Source organism: Oryza brachyantha, chromosome 1 (assembly GCF_000231095.2).
Source record: "Oryza brachyantha chromosome 1, ObraRS2, whole genome shotgun sequence".
Classification (NCBI taxonomy): Eukaryota; Viridiplantae; Streptophyta; class Magnoliopsida; order Poales; family Poaceae; genus Oryza; species Oryza brachyantha.
Window position 1 is genome coordinate 3,031,150 of NC_023163.2, and position 19,783 is coordinate 3,050,932.

Here is a 19,783-nt window from a genome sequence, read left to right on the forward strand (position 1 = left end):
GCGTCCCTAACGCATTGATTTAGATTTGTATTGGATATGAAAAGGAAAAAAATAAATAAATCAAGATATAAAAGGCAAAATAAGAATAAATCAAAACTACATCGGCAGGTAAAATGCCTTTTAATATAAAAGGCAAAAAGAAATAAATCAAAATACAAAGAACAAATAATCAAATGCACGGGCAGACAGGTCAAAGGCTAAAAAGAAGTTAAATTGAGCTCCCAAGAAAAGAAATAAATCGAAATATAAGGAAAAAATAAATTAAATACACTGGCAGACATGTAAAAGGCTAACAGCAAGTTAAATTGAGCTCCCAAAAAAGAAATATATAAAAACCGCACATGTAAAAAACTTTTTAATATAAAAGACATCAAAATGTAAGGAAAAAAGTGAAATGCATTGACAAGCTTAAAAGGAAGTTAAATTCCGCTTTGCTGGGTTTCAAACATGGTATTTAAGATTTCATACACTAGCGTTTTTATGATTTCATACACTAGCGTTTTTATGTTGCAGCTTATCCATCGTGCTACAGAGCCTTTACTTTACTTGACTCGGTTGTCGAGTAAAAAACATTTGGTTATATTATTTATAACGACGAAAACGTCCCATATCATCTCATATTTTTATAACAAATAAGATATACAAACCTCCTCGTCATAAACTCAATTCTGAATTCACGATTTGGTTGCACGGATCAGGTTTCCTCCATCCCCTTGCCGCCGCTGCAAGGGCCTTGCCCGAGGCGAGATGGGAGAGCCGAGAGCGGCGCACGCTCGCAGGAGCGTGACACCATTCTCCACCCCCACCCCCCATCCCACGCGGATAGGTTTTCCATACAGATAACTCGGCAAGGGAAGGGCAAGACGCACAAGAGAGAGAGACGCACAGAGCTCCTCCTCCTCATCGGCCCGCGACCTAACACGCACGCACTAAACAAACCCACGCGACGGCGGCGTCTCCCCCATCTCGACCAAAACCCTAGCCCCTCCCGCGCCGCGCCGCGCCGCCTCCCACCCGCCCCGATCAGCAGCCGCCGACGCGTCAGCCCCTAGATCGGCGGGTCGGCGCTCCCCCCACCCCACACCCCAGATTCAGATTCCGGTGCGCGGATTTGTTGTTGGGGAGGGCAGGAGAGGGAGGGAGGGAGTATGGTGGGAGGAGGGAGGAGGGGGGCGGCGGCGGCGGGGGACGAGGTGAAGCTCAACACCGGCAACGTGTTCGCGGCGCTCGAGACTCTCAAGAAGAAGAAGAAGGGCGGGGACAAGGCCAAGGGGGGCTCCTCCTCGGGGAGGGGCAGGGACGGCCGCAAGGCGCAGCCCTCGTCGCAGCAGCAGCAGCAGGAGCAGCAGCAGAAGGAGGTCTTCTGGGCGCCCGCGCCCCTCACCACCAAGTCCTGGGCCGACGTCGAGGACGACGACGACGACGACTACTTCGCCACCACCGCGCCCCCTCGCCCCGTCTGGGGCACCGGCCAGGGTGATGACGGGGCCAAGGAGGAGGAGGAGGATGAGGATGAGGAGGACGATGCAGTGCACGCGGCCCTGCAGGAGGTTTATTTCTCCATATGAATACCTGTCTGTCTTGTTTGTGCTGTCTGCTGCGCATGAATTTTTTCCGCTTGATTAAATCCGCCGTTGTGTTGCGTAATGTTTGATTATAGATGACAAATAGATGCTGTACACATATGCGAGTACTTGTTGGATCGAGGTAGGGTATATTCTGTTAGCTGTAGTGGTAGTGGTGATGCCTGCAGGATTAATTTTGGCAACTGTGATGGTTGGCAGACGCAGGGATTTATATGTGGGTATTGAAGCTGTAGCCTGAGGTTAGAATGCGCTAGGTTTACTTATGCTTTTGCATAATTAGTTTTACAAGCTATGTATGCGTTCATACTAAACGGTAAGTGAGGACTATGAGATATCTCATCTGCATTTATTTATGTATGATAATTTTACAAAATGGTATTTGGATACGTAAGTGGTGGATCAAGACAGTGAAAATCCTTTTGGTACTTGTTAAATAATCTAACACTGGAAGTGTAGCCCTACTTGATATAAGAAAATATATGGTAGGCCTGTTTATACCTGTAGGATTGTTTCTTTTGTTTCTTGTCATACAGTGTATGCTTAGCTGATAACTTCACATGGCGAATCCATGCCGCAAATAAGAGCCCACAATATTTGGCTGAACATGAACATGATATATTATATTTCTTCATAAATGATTTCTTTTTCCCTCAAAATTCTTCTTTATTATTAGATTTTAGAGAGGTAAATGATTGATGCAAAATGTGAGAAAATAATTGACTTATGTTGAATACACTAATGAATTTAAGAGAAAATCTGGGTGTTGCATTTTGAGTATTGCCACTTTATGCCTGATTGGTAGCATTCTTATATGTGTTTGCCTCTACACACTGCAGGAAATAGAGAGTGAAGATGAGGACCTCGATGATGAGGTTGATGATGGTGCTGTGGATGAACCTGAGCACGAAGAGGATGATGCCCCTGCTGAATCAGCTGGTAAGAAAGCTTCAGTTCCAGTTGCACCACCTAAAGATACAGAGAGGCAACTATCCAAAAAGGAGTTGAAAAAGAAGGAATTAGCTGAACTTGATGCTGTGTTGGCTGAGTTGGGAATTTCTGGTGCTTCAAGCAATGCTGCACAGGATGAAAACAATGGTAAGCGCTACAGTATATCCTTTTATGGTGCTGAAATTATACTTGATGAGTGTTTGTGTGTTCCTATGTATGTCTGTCTCAATGGTTGGGTGGTCTGAATGTTTTTCACACTATGTTCCCTTGCAGCTGAGAAGAAAGGTTCAAACCAAACTGGTGATGGAGAGAGAAAGGAAGATGCAGCAGTACCTTCAGAGAGCAAGAGTTCCAAGAAGAAGAAAAACAAGAAAGCAAAGGAGGCCAAAGAAACACAGGAACCAGCTGATGGGACAGAGGAGACTGCCAGTGCAGAACCTGATGAAGACACAACCTCTATTGATGTGAAGGAGCGCCTAAAGAAGATGGCTTCAATGAAGAAAAAGAAATCAGGCAAAGACACGGACACGGCTGCAAAAATTGCAGCTGCCGAGGCTGCAGCTAGGAGTGCTAGGCTTGCGGCAGCCAAGAAGAAAGAGAAGAACCATTACAACCAGCAACCTGTGCGGTAAATGGCCGCCAAAGTTTTGAAAAATGTTCTGAGTTTGAAAAATCCCCTTGTTCGTTTTGGACTCACAATAAACTTTTTTGAGTTGTATTTATGACCTTGGAGCGCCTTTCTGAGATTCATTTCGAATTCTTAAAGGCCTTCCTGGTCTCAAAACGGTCATGTAATTGTGTTTTGAATCTTTGACCCAGTGGAACTTAATGGACGGCATGGCCAGTGAGAGGGCTAATTGGGTACTGTCGTTCTCTTTCTCTCTTGCTGCAGTGATTGCTCGAATGTTGTCATATCTTTTCTTCCTGTAGCTCAATGAAACAATGCCATCCTACAGTTGTCTGCGTGCATAGATAGTTTTTGGCATTGAGAATTTGAGATCACAGTGTCAATCAACTGTTGCGAGCTGTGGATGGATCTATGTGGTCATGTGGGGATTGAATGAGTAATCTGGGAAATGGTTCAAATGCTGTTTCAGCAATTGTAAAGTTTGATGTTGGTAATTATCATTCTGGAATTTGATGTTGTTGGTGTCACACTTATCCAGTCTCGTCATTATGGTGTTAGTGTTCCTGGAGTAGAATAGCTTATCATGGATGTAGCTGGCTGTGGTTTCTGGCCCTGTTTTTATCTAGTGTGCTTGCGAGTGGACATCATTTCGTGTGTAAACTTGTTTTCGGGTGGCTCAAGGTTCAGGTTACGCGCATCTCATCGTAAATTCGTAATATGAATCGTGCATATATTGTCGTAACCTTGAGGCATATAGATTTAAAATGAGTTTAAAATTATACACTGTGTTACGCCCGAGATTTACCTTTTCTATTTCAAATTTAAAAAAACTGCAAATTATGGCCATCAAATTTCGAATACACATGTCACACAGGCAAATTTCTGAAACGTGTAACATACCGCCGTTTGGCACTACTGGCCTTTAAATGTTTGGTGATAAAAATCTAAACCTTGTAACCTTTGGATGGTATTAAAGTACACTAGAAACTTGTACGGTAAACTTTGGATGGTACAAATCTAAACTTGGGGTCTAACTGATTTCCCCTTAATGTTTTAATTTTGATAACAAATATAGTCGTTTTGTGTTAATCTCCTGTGATTGCTCTTCTTTGTGTGTTCTGTCTTTTCGTTGTTCTTCTTCCGCCGTAGGGAAGCAGACACGCCAACCCTTTTGAGCGTTTTGTCGATTAGACGATCACGATCTTTTAATAGTTACTACCTACCTCTCCTCATTTCATAATACAAGATATTTGACTTTTATATCACAACGTTTAACCATTTATCTTATTTAAAAATTTAATATAAATATAAAAATGACAAGTCATGTTTAAAGTTCTTTGGATAATAAAATAAGTCATAAGTAAAATAAATGATATTTTTATAATTTTTTGAATAAGATAAATGATCAAACATTGCAAACAAAAAAAATCAAACATCGCAAACAAAAAAAATCAAATATCTTACATTATAAAACGGAGAGAGTATATACTACGACAAATTGAATACACTCCACCTCTCATCATCTATTGCTTGCCTTATATGTTAAAACCAAAATTTAAAATTTTAAAGCTTAATTTTAGAGTTGATTTTATTTTTTTCCAACTTAATCTAATTTTCAGCATGGAAAACAATAATAACATAGATATGACTTTACTTATAAATTATTTCTTCTACACTCATATTCACACTTGAGCCTACAACAATAACATATTAAACGAAAATCGTCAGAAAACAATACAAGAGCAGAAAAGGTCTCCTTGAAACCCAAAAATAAAATAAAATAAAATAAAGCAAAGCAAGAGGCAAAAAGAAAAGAGAGAGAAAGAGGAGAGGAGGCAAGCATCTCTCGTCTCGCTCGCCGCACGCACGCAACGACGCGGCCAAATCAAATGGTCACCGGTTAGGCCGCTCGCCGCCGGTCGCCACCGCGCAATGTCGCACTGCCTCCGGGCCTCGCCCTTCCTGTCGCCGCCTCCCCTCCTCCTCCTCCACCCGTCCCGACGCGGCCGCCGCCCGCGGCGCCGCCAGGGGGGCTGCGGCCACACGCCGCTCGTGGCGCGGGCCCGCTTCGACCCGCCGCCGCTGCTCCGCCTCAAGGTCTCCGACTCCAGCGACTGCCCCGCGCCGCAGCACCCGCAGGCGCACCAGCCGCTGCTCCCGCGGCCGCTGCTCGCCTCCCTCGCGCCGCTATGGAGGGAGGGCCTCTTCCTCGTGCGCTGCTCCGTCTTCGCCGCCGCGCTCTCCGTCGCCGCCGCGCTCTCCTGGTACGCGCAGCTCCGGGCCCGCTCCTTCGTCGAGTCGCGGCTCCTCCCCGCCGCGTGCGCCGCGCTCGGCGACTACCTCCAGCGGGAGGTCCACCTCGGCCGCGTGCGCAGCGTCTCCCCCCTCGGGATCACCCTCCACACCTGCTCCGTCGGCCCGCACCGGGAGGAGTTCTCCTGCGCCGAGGTGCCCGTCATGAAGATCAGGCTCCGGCCCTTCGCTAGCCTCAGGAGGGGGAAGGTCGTCGTCGACGCCGTGCTGTCCGAACCCTCCGTTCTCGTGGCGCAGACGAAGGATTTCTCCTGGCTGGGGATCCCCACGCCGTCCGAGGCCTCACCCAAGCGCCATTCAGGGGAGGAGGGCATTGACTCCCGCACCAAGACCAGGAGGCTTGCGAGGGAGAAGGCCGCGGAGCAGTGGTACGAGGAGAGGGATAAGGCTGCGAGGGAAGCTGCCGAAATGGGATATATTGTTCCTAGTACCCAATCAATTTCTCCTTCCACCGATGAGATGATGGAAGACGATGGACCTATTGATACTGGGAAATCCAGCCCACCCCTATGTGCTGATGAAATGCACAGGAAGGACCATCACATAGATGCAGGCATCGACTCTGGCTCGAAACACGCCGATTTGGAGAAATCCTTCGGCGTGAAAGCTCGTATTCCAGGGATCAGCTTCTGGTCTAGGATGATTCCAAACCCTAGCAGGCGCAGGTACAGGAGGAAGGCTCACAGCAAGTTGATATCGGACATTGACAATTCTTCTCAGCAAAGGATCCTTAGGCGTAGCGCGTATGCTGCTGTTGCATATTTTCAAAACAAGTGTAGTGGTAATCCTGATGACTCATCACCTGGTCCTGGTAAAAGCTCATCTGGTGGAGGTCATATGAATGCTGGCGGTGAGGAAGTTAGTTCAAATGATGGGCCACTTGAATCCTCTGAGATAACATCTACAGATTATGGTGAATTACCGCCAGAGAAAGGCAATTTCGCAAGTGCAATGCTGATCTGCAATACAGATGCTGCTTTGAATGAAAGTTCTCATAACCAACAACCTAGTCAGATTAGTTCACATACCTGCGATAAAAATGTCAGATTATCTGAAGCCCCTGTGTTGAAAAAGCATGAAAATGTATCTGAAGATAATCTTGTTCATGAGCAAGGATTTGATTTTGGGGCTTTTGGCTCATGCACACATGCTCATAACTGGGCATCATTTTGGCCCTTCCAAGTGAAGGGGTTCCCTGTCAGGTTCAATGCACCATCAGCTTCTCTGAATGTTCAAATGCAGAAGTTGAGGTCGCTTTTTGCTATTGGTCCAGGAGACGTGTCTGCTGAACTTCCACAAGGTGTTGGCCAGATCCATCCTGGTGGTGTTCAACAAACTCTTCCCATAACCCTGGATTCTGTATATTTCAATGGAGGGAACCTGATGCTTCTAGGTTATGGTGACCAAGAACCAAGGTTTGATCTTGTAACTATCCGATTTCATTACAAATACTGGACTACTTGCTTTTTGCCATGCTTTAATGTGTTTACCATACCGGCCGCAAAAAAACATGTTGTGATTTTCTTTTGACCATTTGCCTGTTCCCATTAATTTATTGCATCCAGTAGCAATCAACCTTCAGTAGTTCAGTGTACAAAGTATAAAATATTCTATTCTATTTTGTTTTCTGGTTCATATTATTTGATCTTATTTCCCCAGCTTACAGTTGCCACAATTTCAATAATGGCCGCCTGTACATTTAAACGATCCCACTACTTCAATTAGACTTATTGCCTTCCAACTGTAGGGAAATGAAACATGCTAATGGACACATCAAGTTCAAAAACTGTTACAATCGTGTACATGTGCATGTCACTGGGAACTGCATGGAGTGGAGACAAGACCGGACATCTCAAGGAGGGGGGTATCTTTCTACGGATGTTTTTGTTGACATAGCTGAGCAAACATGGCATGCTAATCTGAATGTAGTCAATGCTTTTGCTCCGGTAATGTGGCTATTTTTCTGCCGCTGGTTTGTTTTTCTTAGACTTCTCTCTGACTCAAATAAGAGTGCTGAATGCTAGTATCCTTGGTCTTTGTCTTCAAAGAGTGTTTTTTTCATGTGCAGCTTTTTGAGAGGATCCTCGAAATACCTGTTGTTTGGCATAAAGGAAGAGCTACCGGCGAGGTGATCTTCTAAACTTGATCTCTTACATGTTATTTCCCCACTACTTGTATGGTCACACATGCATGTTTCTGAAAATAATTCCTGAGACGTGACTTCCATATGTACTTAATAACTAAACTTATTTGGGGCTTTATTGCAATCTTTATCAAGTCATCCAGGTCTCACCGAAACTTTTTTTTTTGTGGGGTCTTTATTGAAGCCTTGAACATATAAATTTCTTCAGCAGACATTTCATCTTCTTGTTCCTCCAGGTGCATCTCTGCATGTCGAAGGGTGATTATTTCCCAACCATTCATGGCCAACTTGATGTGAAAGGCCTAGCTTTTCAGATATTAGATGCCCCATCATCATTTTCAGTATGTTCGTCCTTAACCCAATAATCTGTTTTCTCCTATTCTGCATATATCACCAGTGGGTCATATTTTTTCCTTGTTTCTTTCAAGTCACAAGACATATTAGAATGATATGAAGCTTTTTTTTGGTAATTTGCTGTAACCTGACCACCAGTGGACCATAGTTCTCTTTTGTCATTGACGTTCAATCAATAAACACTGATACTCGTGTTGTGGGGTGAAAAATGACCATCACTTTTGACTGGGAGAAAATAAAGAAGAAAAAGCAATGGAATTACATTTCTGGAGCATCTAGGACTTTCTGCTTTGTATGCATAAAGGCTAACCTGGAATTTGAATTTCAAGATCTGAGAAACAATTGGGTGTACTTGATTGTAAGCAACATACTGCAGTCATAGGTTTACAGTGTCTTAAGTTTTCATTGACTTTGGATGTAGTAAATTTCTTGCATATGTTGGACCAGAATGAGTTGAAAGAGGAAGGAACATGATCTGCATATTAATGTTCACTAGTTGAATTCCTATGCTTTGCCACGGATAAAAGAAAATATTATAATATTGTCTAAAATAAACAAAAATATATTTACCCATCTTTTGCTAGGGAATATTCACGTTAATTTGATTTTATATGTGGCTATCCATCTAGATTTGATTGTTTCTTACTATTAAGAAGCTCAAGGGGTAATTTGTAAAATTTACAATGGGAATAGGTGGCGTGGCAGATTCCCTACTATCACCACTGCCTTCTTTAAATGTGTATAGACTAGTGTCATCAGGGTGAGCTCTTACCACTCCTTAGTGACCCAAGAATGAATTGGTCATTAGCATTTCAAGGTAACAATCATAATTATGGAAATACTAGGCTTAATAATGAGGTTAGAGGAATAGTTATGTCCCAAGAACTGGACACATAGCCAAAAGTTGCTATATTTTGGGACAGAGGTACTAACCTTTTATGGGGACTAACATCTTGCTGTGGAGTATAGCTATGCTGCCATATGTGGTACTTTTTTGAAGTGTAAGTGATTAGTATTTTTTAACTAGATCCTGAATGCATTCAGGATATAGTGGCAACTCTTTCTTTTCGTGGTCAAAGAGTATTTCTGCATAATGCAAGTGGTTGGTTTGGTGATGCTCCGGTAGAAGCTTCTGGTGATTTTGGTCTAAATCCTGAGGATGGAGAATTTCATCTAATGTGCCAGGTATCTTTAAACTTTCTAAGTGCATATTTGATATATCATTCAAGTATTCTGTCATGTAACAGTGATTAATCTCGATAATTTTGATCCTCTTTCCAGGTTCCATCAGTTGAAGTTAATGCACTTATGAAAACAATGAAAATGAGACCCCTAATGTTTCCGGTACAAATACTGTTCCTCTCATAGTTTTTCTGAACTCCTATGGAGATCCTGGATTCCTTCATACATTTTGAGTTGGTTTGTTTCCACATAATTGCATAAAGGCTGGACCATATGTGGACACGTCACATATGATTTAACTATACTTTATTAGAAATAAGTTTTGTATCTGTGCTAATTAAAAAATGTTGAAGAGATTGCTGTTTAGTGAAAAAGAACAGTGTATTGCACATAGTGTTGTACTGCCTGGTTCAGTTTAAATATTTTCCATCTGAAGTTCTGAAGTCAAAATGTATTTTTAGCTACATTTAGCCCAAATATGTAGCACAATGAAAGATAATTTTGATTCTTATATAGGATGTGTTTTTGTATGGCCAAAGTCTGTATGGTAACACCTAATTAAGTGGCTAACCTATATAGGTGCATCATTTGATATCCATTTCATTTCTTTGCGTTATTGGTTCATCTCAAAAATAGCTTCTTTGTTGTGCATACAATTATACAATCAGTTTTTGGATAGGCTATGTGTGTCAACCTCATTTTTTAATATTTTATAATAATGGCCTAATGATGATATAAATGTTTGCTAAAACACCTTTATGGCTCATATCTTCATATTCATCCTTTAAGATTTGGTATTAATATATTACTTAATTCGTTCAGTTGGCTGGTTCTGTTACTGCCGTATTTAACTGTCAAGGACCTCTTGATGCTCCTGTTTTTGTTGGAAGTGGGATTGTTTCAAGAAAGTCTCTTTCAGTATCTGGCATGCTTCCATCAGCAGCTTCTGAAGCCGTGATGCAAAACAAAGAGTCTGGTGCAGTGGCAGCTTTTGATCATATTCCCTTCAATCACGTTTCAGCAAATTTTACTTTCAACCTTGATAATTGCGTGAGCACAACTATAGCCACCATTATTTCCAGTATTGAAGTTTATGAATGTTGGCAATGATTTTCTCTTACTATTTTGTATTTTCACTGGCTAAGGTTGCTGATTTATATGGTATTCGAGCATGCCTTTTGGATGGTGGAGAAATTCGAGGAGCTGGTAATGCTTGGATTTGCCCAGAGGTACTGTTGCTGTTGATTGCAGACCCAGTCACACATGCTTTCACATCTGTATTAAATTTAAGCATCTAACTTATTTCTACTTTTTCTGGAGTGTATTCATTTTATTTTAAATAGCCCATGCTTTCCTGATTGCTCACTCTGTGTTGAGAATAAACTGGAAGTTTTTGGATTGTGATGAGTAAGGATTAGATGATATAGTCAGTACTCTTGCAAAATGAAAATTAGTATAGGAATTAAACGATGCAAATCATTTCGTCCACATCCTTCATGCATTATTCACAGTGTTCTGTTATGCTGTAAATGTGGCTGAATCCTAGTGGAGCTTTTCTGGGCTTACAACAATGACTATTGTTGAGGGCTCTGCAAATAGTCAACCACTTCTTATTCTTATGTGCCATTGAAGTTCCTAATGAATGCAATATTGTACCAAAGTACCTATGTGTAATTTTATTATACATTCAATGCCAATCCAATGGATAATTTGCCATTCTCAACCTACTAGTTTCTATTCTGTTGAAGGAATATGGCCCCATACACTACTACTACACTTAGTTATGAAAGTATGCAAGTATAATATGTATTTAGATCTCTGCAGGGTGAAAGTGATGATTCTGCTATGGACATTAATTTGTCTGGGAGCATTTTACTTGACAAGGTTTTGCATCGCTACATTCCTGGAGGCATCCAGCTGATTCCACTCAAAATTGGAGAGCTCAATGGAGAGACTAGACTTTCTGGTTCACTTATTAGGCCGTGAGTATCTTAGATGTGCCATCTGCAGTCCTACTGTCCTACTGGGCCAGCTCTTTTTCTTATTCCTGATCTAACTGTGGATAATATCTGACAGGAAATTTGATATCAAATGGGCTGCACCAAATGCAGAAGATTCTTTTTCAGATGCACGTGGCAATATCGTTATTGCACATGATTATATTATGGTCAACTCATCGTCAGTTTCTTTTGATTTAAATACTCGTATTCAAACATCATATATCAATGATTATTTGCTGCACAAGGAGATGTATCAAATGAAAAAAATTATGCCACTGATTGTGGAGGGTGTGGATTTGGATTTACGAATGCGAGGCTTTGAGTTTGCTCATATAGCTTCTTCGATACCTTTTGATTCGCCACGACCTTTACATTTGAAGGCATCTGGAAGGTTCAAATTTCAAGGAAAAGTGGTGAAATATAGCCAGTTAATTGATGAGAAGAATTATGGTGCTTTACTAGGTATCATTGACCAAAGTAAGCTTGAGAGTGATGTATCAAGGCTTGTTGGTGAGATTTCTATGTCAGGAATAAAACTTAACCAACTTATGCTGGCACCACAATCTACTGGTTTTCTTTCCATATCACCAGATTCTGTAATGGTAATTTGTGATGAAATGCTTCTTCCGACCCATCTATATTTAATTTCTAAACTTAAATGTTATTTTTTTAGCTTCATTATGTTCTTGTTTGTAAATTTCTTTGTTGTAGTGCATTATGCACCCAGAACAACTGTCAAAATGATTATTCTGCAGGCAGACCTTAGTCTATATAGAGGATTTTTATTTAAAATTAAAACACTCTCAACATTTAACCTTTTAAAACACTAAACACATATTTCCATCACCTCAAAACAGAGTCAAAACCAATTAATGAACATAATGGTAAAAATGGAAGTTCTACATACTCTATATCCACCATCTGCCTTTTAACTAAGGTTTGATGATTATGTATACACAAAGGTATATTTTTCTTTCCAATTTCATTCACTTATGTTTCCAATTGTGTTTATACTGCTTCAACAGACTTCATTTCAATGATAACATACTCTTAACAAACTATAATAAAATCGAGAACACATATGCATTTTAAAGTTGCATTTTAGTATCCTACATGTATGGACGCCACTTTTGCCCTCTTTTCATTTTTTTCTTCTGCTCCATGGCCAAGCAGTTAAATGCTACAGGCAGACCTGATGAAAATTTTTCCATAGAAGTGAATGGGCCATTATTTTTTGGCACGCATGACGCCATTCAAGATGGAAGGCTTCTGTCAATATTCCTCCAAAAGGGGCAGCTGAGATCTAATATCTGCTATCACCCTGGAAATTTGACTAGTTTGGAGGTACTCAACTGGCATGCTTATATGTTACTACTTGCCAACAGATCCTTCTAGAGCATTGTGAATTTCGGAGAGGAATGTCTAATTTTCTTGATCCTTGTTTCCTTGTTGTAAGGTTCGAAATTTGCCACTTGATGAGCTGGAGTTTGCTTCTTTACGTGGGTTTGTTCAGAAGGTAACATTGTCCTAGATGAATAGGATTTATTTTGATTTTAAATTTACCAGTCTTCTTTTATAACTGTATATAGCTCTCTTTGGTTGATTTTACTATGTCCCATGTGTTTTTAGGTTGTAATTACTCCTGATGCTTATATAAAAAGTTTACACATGGACCTTTTCTTTGTTACAGGCAGAACTCCAGCTTAATTTCCAGAAAAGAAGAGGTCATGGTTTGTTATCAGTTATCCGCCCCAAATTTAGTGGCATGCTTGGTGAATCGCTTGATATAGCTGCTCGATGGAGTGGTGATGTTGTGAGTTTTTCTTTTCATATATTGCTTTTGTGTTTGCTGAAGACACAGTCATACTCATATCCCATGTCTGGCACTTGGTAGAATATAAGAGTGTAGTTGTGAGGATACTGCACTCACTGTTACAATTATAAGTTTATAACTCATTTATGGTATCGAGCAGAGCAGACTAACTTTGCTCCGTGCCATCAAATTGACCTTATGTTGGAAAGGGCTGCCATGAAGATGTTGGGCTTAGAATTGCCATAGCAAACACAAAAAGGAAAAAATAACTCCAGTAAATACCATTGCTGTTAAGATGTCAGTTGGTCTGTGGACCCATCAATTAGAAAGAAATTAGATTTCCATTCACTTCTTGGCTACTCTGGGGCATTATGTGGATTTATGGACTGGAGAATAGGGAAGGAAAAAATAATGAAGGGAAAGAAAATACAGATTGAGGTTAGAATTCTCCGTTGACACTCTGGACAAAAAAAAATGGTTTGTTATCTATTTTTGTTCTTTAATATGGCATTTTCCTATTGATCTTTGTGACATTATTTTGCTACTTTGGCGGCGATCTCAATGGCATGGAGCAAATTTATCCTTTCTAGCATCTCCAATGTTTGTGTTTCCCAGCAGAAAATTAGAAATTAATCCATGTGTCTTCATGTCCATGGGTTGCTTTTCCTGGCATTATTTATATTTTCTGATTTTCCGAGTAAGGTTGTTATCTTCGTTTTATCATAAGTCAGAAACCACCTTAGTGCTCACTTGAGCCATTCTCTTGTATTTTCTTTTCAACACCCAGATTACTATGGAAAAATCAGTCCTAGAGCAAGCTAATAGCAAGTATGAACTTCAAGGGGAGTATGTTTTTCCTGGAACACGTGATAGATTTCATATGGAAAACCAGAGTAATGGTTTCATAGAGAAAGCAATGGGAGGGCATCTTGGTAGCATCATGTCTTCAATGGGCAGGTGGAGGATGAGATTAGAAGTCCCAGGTGCAGAAGTAGCTGAAATGCTTCCCTTGGCAAGACTTCTATCTCGAAGTACAGATCCAGCTATCCGTTCCAGATCAAAGGTGTACTTTTGGTTATACAATTTTCATTCTCTTTGGAGGGACAATATTTTGTCAGAGATTTGGATGACAGAGCCATTTGATCCTCCTTTTCTTTTCAGGAACTTTTTATGCAATCTTTGAATTCTGTTGGATTCAATGCTGAGAGTCTTCATGACCAACTAAAGGTACTGTACTAAGGCAAAGAATCTGGCATCTTATATTACGTTATTATAATGTTATATGATTGCGTTTATTATTGTTCTTGTTACTATTACCATCATTTGCTACTTTGTGTCAAACTATACCCCATTGCTTGCACCAGGCATCAGAAATGTACCCTGATTGGTTGGATGATGATACAATTGAGGATATAACTCTTCCTGGCTTAGCTGAACTGAGAGGTTATTGGCGTGGCTCTCTTGATGCCAGTGGTGGAGGGAACGGTGATACTAAGGTGGGCATTTCAGGAAGTAATTATTGGTAACTAACTTACAGTGTTTTTGTTAAGACTTTTAGAACAGTTGTGAAGTGGATTGAACATAAATTTTTTTAGCTACATTGGTCTCCCTGCAGTGTTTAAGATAGCTATTAGTTTCTCTTACATTCTTTGTTGTCTCTTGGAGGGCAACTCTACAGAAGCTTGAAATTCCAATCAAACTATCAGCAGGACAATCTTCTTTACATTTTTTTTCCTCGAAGACCAATCTTCTTTATATAATAGCCATTTTGCCTATATATTTAAACTCAAATGTAATACTCTTATGTACTACAGGCCGAGTTCGATTTCAGTGGTGAAGACTGGGAGTGGGGCACTTACAATACACAGCGTGTTCTGGCATCTGGTTCATACAGCAATAATGATGGCCTGCGTCTTGATAAGTTATTTATTCAGAAGGATAATGCCACCCTTCACGCTGATGGATCAATTCTTGGCCCACTAACAAATCTTCACTTTGCTGTTCTTAATTTTCCAGTTGGTCTTATACCAGCATTAGTTCAGGCTATAGAATCATCAACCACAGACTCAATTCATTTTCTGAGGCAATGGTTGACACCAATCAAAGGTATTTTACATATGGAGGGGGATTTGAGAGGCACTCTAGCAAAACCTGAATGTGATGTTCAAATAAGACTTCTTGATGGCACTATTGGAGGCATTGATCTTGGAAGAGCTGAAGTATTAGCTTCTGTAACCCCAACAAGCCGTTTTGTTTTCGATGCAAACTTCGAACCAACCATACAGAGTGGGCATGTTAACATTCAAGGTAGCATTCCTGTTACTTATGTAGACAGCAACTCCATAGAAGAAGAACTGGAAGGAGGTGATGGTAAACAAGGTATAATAAGAATCCCTGTTTGGGCAAAAGACAGAGGATTGCCAAATGACATCAGCGAAACAAGAATCATGAGAGACAAGCCTGATGAGGGTTGGGAGTTTCAATTAGCTGAAAGCCTGAAGGGTTTAAGCTGGAATATGCTAGAACCGGGTGAAGTGAGAATAAATGCAGATATAAAGGATGGGGGTATGACGTTGATAACTGCACTGAGTCCTTACTCAAACTGGCTCCAAGGCTATGCTGAAGTTCTTCTCCAGGTGCCCATTCTTGCTTAATCCCCATAATTCCATTAAGGGAACACATGACTAAATAGTATAGGTTTACTCATTTTTTCTTTTTTATATGGCATTAATTTGAATTGACGAAAACTGTAAGATGAAATCAATCTATTAAGCATCAATTTCAGTTTAAATAGTTATTCTTTTGTTACACCTGTGCATTCACTCGAGATGACTTTTTCTCCTTGTCTTTGCCGTTTGGATGAAAGGTTAAAGGCACCGTTGATCAGCCCGTTGTTGATGGATCTGCTTCATTTCATCGAGCAACTGTGGCTTCTCCTTTCCTTCGGACACCATTGACAAATTTCGCTGGTAATGTTCATGTTATATCCAACAGACTATGTATCAATTCCATGGAAAGCAGAGTCGGGAGGAAAGGGAGATTGTCAATGAAAGGGACTCTACCTCTCCACAATAGTGAGCCATCAGCCAATGACAAGATTGAATTGAAATGTGAAGTTCTGGACATACGAGCAAAAAATATTTTGAGGTCATTACCAGTACTTCATCCTTTTATATCTTGAAACTTTATGTGCGACAGATTTGCTGACCAGTGCCTTGTGGGTGTTGGCAGTGATCTGATTGGTTGTCTTCTAAAATTTTTATCACATTCCTTAACAGAAATGTGCTGATCTGACACGTCATAAATTAATATTGACTGCACAATGTGTAGGACCTCTTATTATAACTTCTTATTGTGTAAGATGCTTTTGTGTTGATTTATGCAGTGGCCAAGTAGATAGCCAGCTGCAGGTCACAGGCTCAATCTTGCGGCCAGATGTCTCTGGAATGATTCGGTTAAGCCATGGTGAAGCATATTTGCCTCATGATAAAGGCAATGGTGCTGTCGCCACTCGGCTGGCTTCAAATAAATCCAGCTCACTTCCTTCTGGTTTTGACCAAAGAACAGTCTCACGGGATGTCTCGCACTTCTTAGGATCATTATCAACTAGGACAGACAGTAAGTAGTCCATTTATTTTTGTTCTCCACTAACATTTTAGCAAGTCCCTTTTACCAATACATTGTGCTTAGCTTATTCAGTTCCTAACTCTTGTTTGTACACGATATAGTGGACAGCAGCGTTTCTTTTTTCTCTAATCCTCTCCCCCATTCTTTTATCCATTCAATTTAATGTGTTAGGTCAACAATCAGAAACTGAAAGGACGCATGAGCATGGAAGTTTTAAGCCAAACATTGATGCTCGACTCAATGATCTGAAACTCACATTTGGACCTGAATTAAGGATTGTTTATCCCTTAATTTTGAATTTTGCCGTGAGTGGTGACCTCGAGCTTAATGGCATGGTTCATCCAAAGTACATAAGACCTAAGGGTGTCTTAACATTTGAAAATGGTGAGGTCAACTTGGTTGCTACTCAGGTAAGCGTAATAACTCTTAAGCCCTGTGATACATATCTTCTATTCCATTTTATATTAATTATACATTCTTATGGTGACTGTGGTTATATGTTTTTATACATACGCAGGTAAGACTTAAAAATGATCATTTGAATGTAGCAAAATTTGAGCCGGATCTTGGTTTGGATCCTATTTTGGATCTTGTTCTTGTTGGATCTGAGTGGCAATTTAAAATCCAAAGTCGAGCGAGCATGTGGCAAGACAATCTTGTTGTAACCTCCACACGCTCTGTCGACCAGGATGTTCTTTCACCCAGTGAGGTAAGGCACTTCTACCATGAACTTTAGCTAGCTTTACTTTAGGTCTGATAATTCCTTGGTTCATTTCCAACTATACTTTAGGATTTTATTATCATACAATAAGGTGCAACTGCTTAGTGAACCGTTTATTGGTTGATTGCCAGCGGTCTATCCATGACTGACATAGCGACATAAAACAATTAAATTTGTGTGCTCCTCCTATCATGCCTAATTCTTCACAATTCTTTTGTTCATTTCTTTTTATAGGCTGCAAAGGTTTTTGAGTCACAGCTTGCGGAGTCACTATTAGAAGGCGATGGACAGCTCGCGTTCAAGAAGCTCGCAACTGCAACACTGGAAACTTTGATGCCAAGGATTGAAGGCAAGGGTGAATTTGGTCAAGCACGGTGGCGACTGGTTTATGCCCCGCAGATTCCAAGTTTACTATCTGTAGACCCAACAGTTGATCCGCTTAAATCACTGGCAAACAATATCTCTTTTGCTACAGAGGTCGAAGTGCAACTTGGAAGGCGCCTTCAGGTATAACCTTTCAAAAGTTATGAAAAGCTAAGCGTTTTAAGCTTACTGGCACAATGTTCTGCATGAATAGCATCTGACCTGAATCGCTTCCATCGTTCTGCAGGCCTCTGTTGTCAGGCAGATGAAAGATTCAGAAATGGCGATGCAGTGGTCACTCATATATCAGCTAACCAGTAGGCTCCGTGTTCTCTTCCAATCTACGCCGTCCAATCGACTCCTCTTTGAGTACTCTGCGACGTCCCAAGATTGATTCATTTTTTGGCACTGCCGCAAAGCTGGAGCTCGGGAATGGCATCTGCTCTGTACAAAGATCAATTGTTCTTGTAGATAGTGAAAGTTTTGGCAAGCAGTTGTACATGTAAACTTTCTGTGTTTGTGTTTTTGATCTTTGGTGTATCTACATTCTTTTTCTCGGAAACAAAGTTTCTGGGGTTGTACATAGGTAGCAAGTTTTATCTCCTTAGCTAGTTAACGTGAGCTGTAAAGAACCTGCATAAATTATATACGTAGTAGAATTTTCTAACTTTTTTTGAGTCCATCGATGTGTGGAATTGACTCCGGTAATGTCCGTGTGGTGAGAGCGTCCCCAATGGTAGACATAGCTATGGGCCCGTTTGGTATGGCAATAAAATTGTTATAACTATGGTTGGTACAACTGTTTTTATTTCAGCATTTGAGTATTTGACTAACTGACTGTTTTAATCTGTATTCAAAAGGTAGTATTATCCATTAGATTTTTTTTATCGTGTTTTATTTTTCAGCATTGGCTTAGATTGCTAAAAACATGTATATGAAAATTCTATTTGAAAATTATTTTTTAATCGTTGATATGTATCCTCATATTTCGCTTATTTTTATGCTTATAAGTAAAATTTAAATTTTCAATCTTAAATTTCAAGTTGATTTTAGGGATGTTTTTATTGTAGTTTATTTTCTAATCTTGACTTTTGGATCGCTAAGAATACATATATAAAAATTTTATTTATAAAGTATTTTTTATTTATAAATATGTTGTTTTGTTTATTGTCTGAATAAGCCAAGAGATGTGCACTTTCTCTTATGCTTACAATAAGCAAAACGATGATCCAGTTAGTGGGGACCCTAAGCAACCACTCGACCAGCCTAGGATCTACTCTAATAGAATCATTGCGCCAAAACCATCATACCAATTTTTTGGTATTTTTTTAATTAGGTGCTATTTGTATCTTAGATATTGGGCCGGGCTACAATTAGATTATATTATTTCAGGAAACTTGGCCCATTTAAAATGGTAATGCATGGTTATCAAGCTACAAAGAGGGGTTGGGCTATAGAGGCCTAAATTGTTACTGTAAAATAGGAATTAAATATGACCTAACGGCTTGCCTCTTTTCGCCTTCCTACTCTCCTTGGTTTCTCCCCTTGCTCCTAAACAGCGCCGCCATTAAGCACTATTGTCAAACAGAATCCCCAATTTGTTCTTTGATGCGATGTGTTTGGCTGCTCTTAAAACCACGACGATCAAGAGCGGACGACACGGCTTGTCTCCCTTGTCGAGGTCCCTTTGCTAGTTGGCGAGATCTTTTTGTTGGTGGTTGAGATCTACTATTGCCAGATAGAATCCCTAATTTGTTCTTTGATGCGATGTGCTTGGCTGCTCTTAAAACCACGACGATCAAGAGCGGACGACACTGCTTGTCTCCCTTGTCGAGATCCCTTTGCTAGTTGGCGAGATCTTTTTGTTGGTGGTTGAGATCTACTATTGCCAGATAAAATCCCTAATTTGTTCTTTGATGCGATGTGCTTGGCTGCTCTTAAAACCACGACGATCAAGAGCAGGCAACACGGTTTGTCTTCCCTTGTCGAGGTCCCTTTGCTAGTTGTTGAGATCCCTTTGTTGGTGATTAAGATCTATCCAGCAAGAGGTCGATCTTGCTGGGATGGGTTGAGCTCCCTCCACCAACATGGTGCCATCTTCCTTG

The 19,783-nt window shown here is 40.6% G+C and overlaps 2 protein-coding genes across 2 annotated transcripts; both read left to right on the top strand.

Moving 5' to 3' along the window:
- The first annotated feature begins 846 nt into the window (after positions 1 to 846).
- Positions 847 to 3,398, top strand: LOC102714774 (ABC transporter F family member 4). Its single transcript, XM_015840438.2, has 3 exons — positions 847 to 1,550; positions 2,423 to 2,681; positions 2,808 to 3,398. Exons 1-3 carry the CDS (start codon positions 1,149 to 1,151, stop codon positions 3,164 to 3,166), a joined length of 1,020 nt encoding a protein of 339 aa, XP_015695924.2. The 5' UTR covers positions 847 to 1,148; the 3' UTR covers positions 3,167 to 3,398.
- A 1,553-nt stretch (positions 3,399 to 4,951) lies between these two features.
- On the top strand, positions 4,952 to 18,467 carry LOC102715339 (protein SUBSTANDARD STARCH GRAIN 4, chloroplastic). The gene is made up of 23 exons (XM_006643768.3): positions 4,952 to 6,890; positions 7,223 to 7,421; positions 7,544 to 7,603; positions 7,855 to 7,959; positions 9,017 to 9,157; positions 9,254 to 9,316; positions 9,977 to 10,204; positions 10,300 to 10,383; positions 10,979 to 11,136; positions 11,231 to 11,756; positions 12,328 to 12,498; positions 12,611 to 12,670; positions 12,845 to 12,967; positions 13,755 to 14,030; positions 14,129 to 14,194; positions 14,332 to 14,463; positions 14,782 to 15,603; positions 15,834 to 16,114; positions 16,353 to 16,585; positions 16,766 to 17,004; positions 17,112 to 17,303; positions 17,550 to 17,822; positions 17,926 to 18,467. Exons 1-23 carry the CDS (start codon positions 5,095 to 5,097, stop codon positions 18,070 to 18,072), a joined length of 6,375 nt encoding a protein of 2,124 aa, XP_006643831.3. The 5' UTR covers positions 4,952 to 5,094; the 3' UTR covers positions 18,073 to 18,467.
- The last annotated feature ends 1,316 nt before the right edge of the window (positions 18,468 to 19,783 follow it).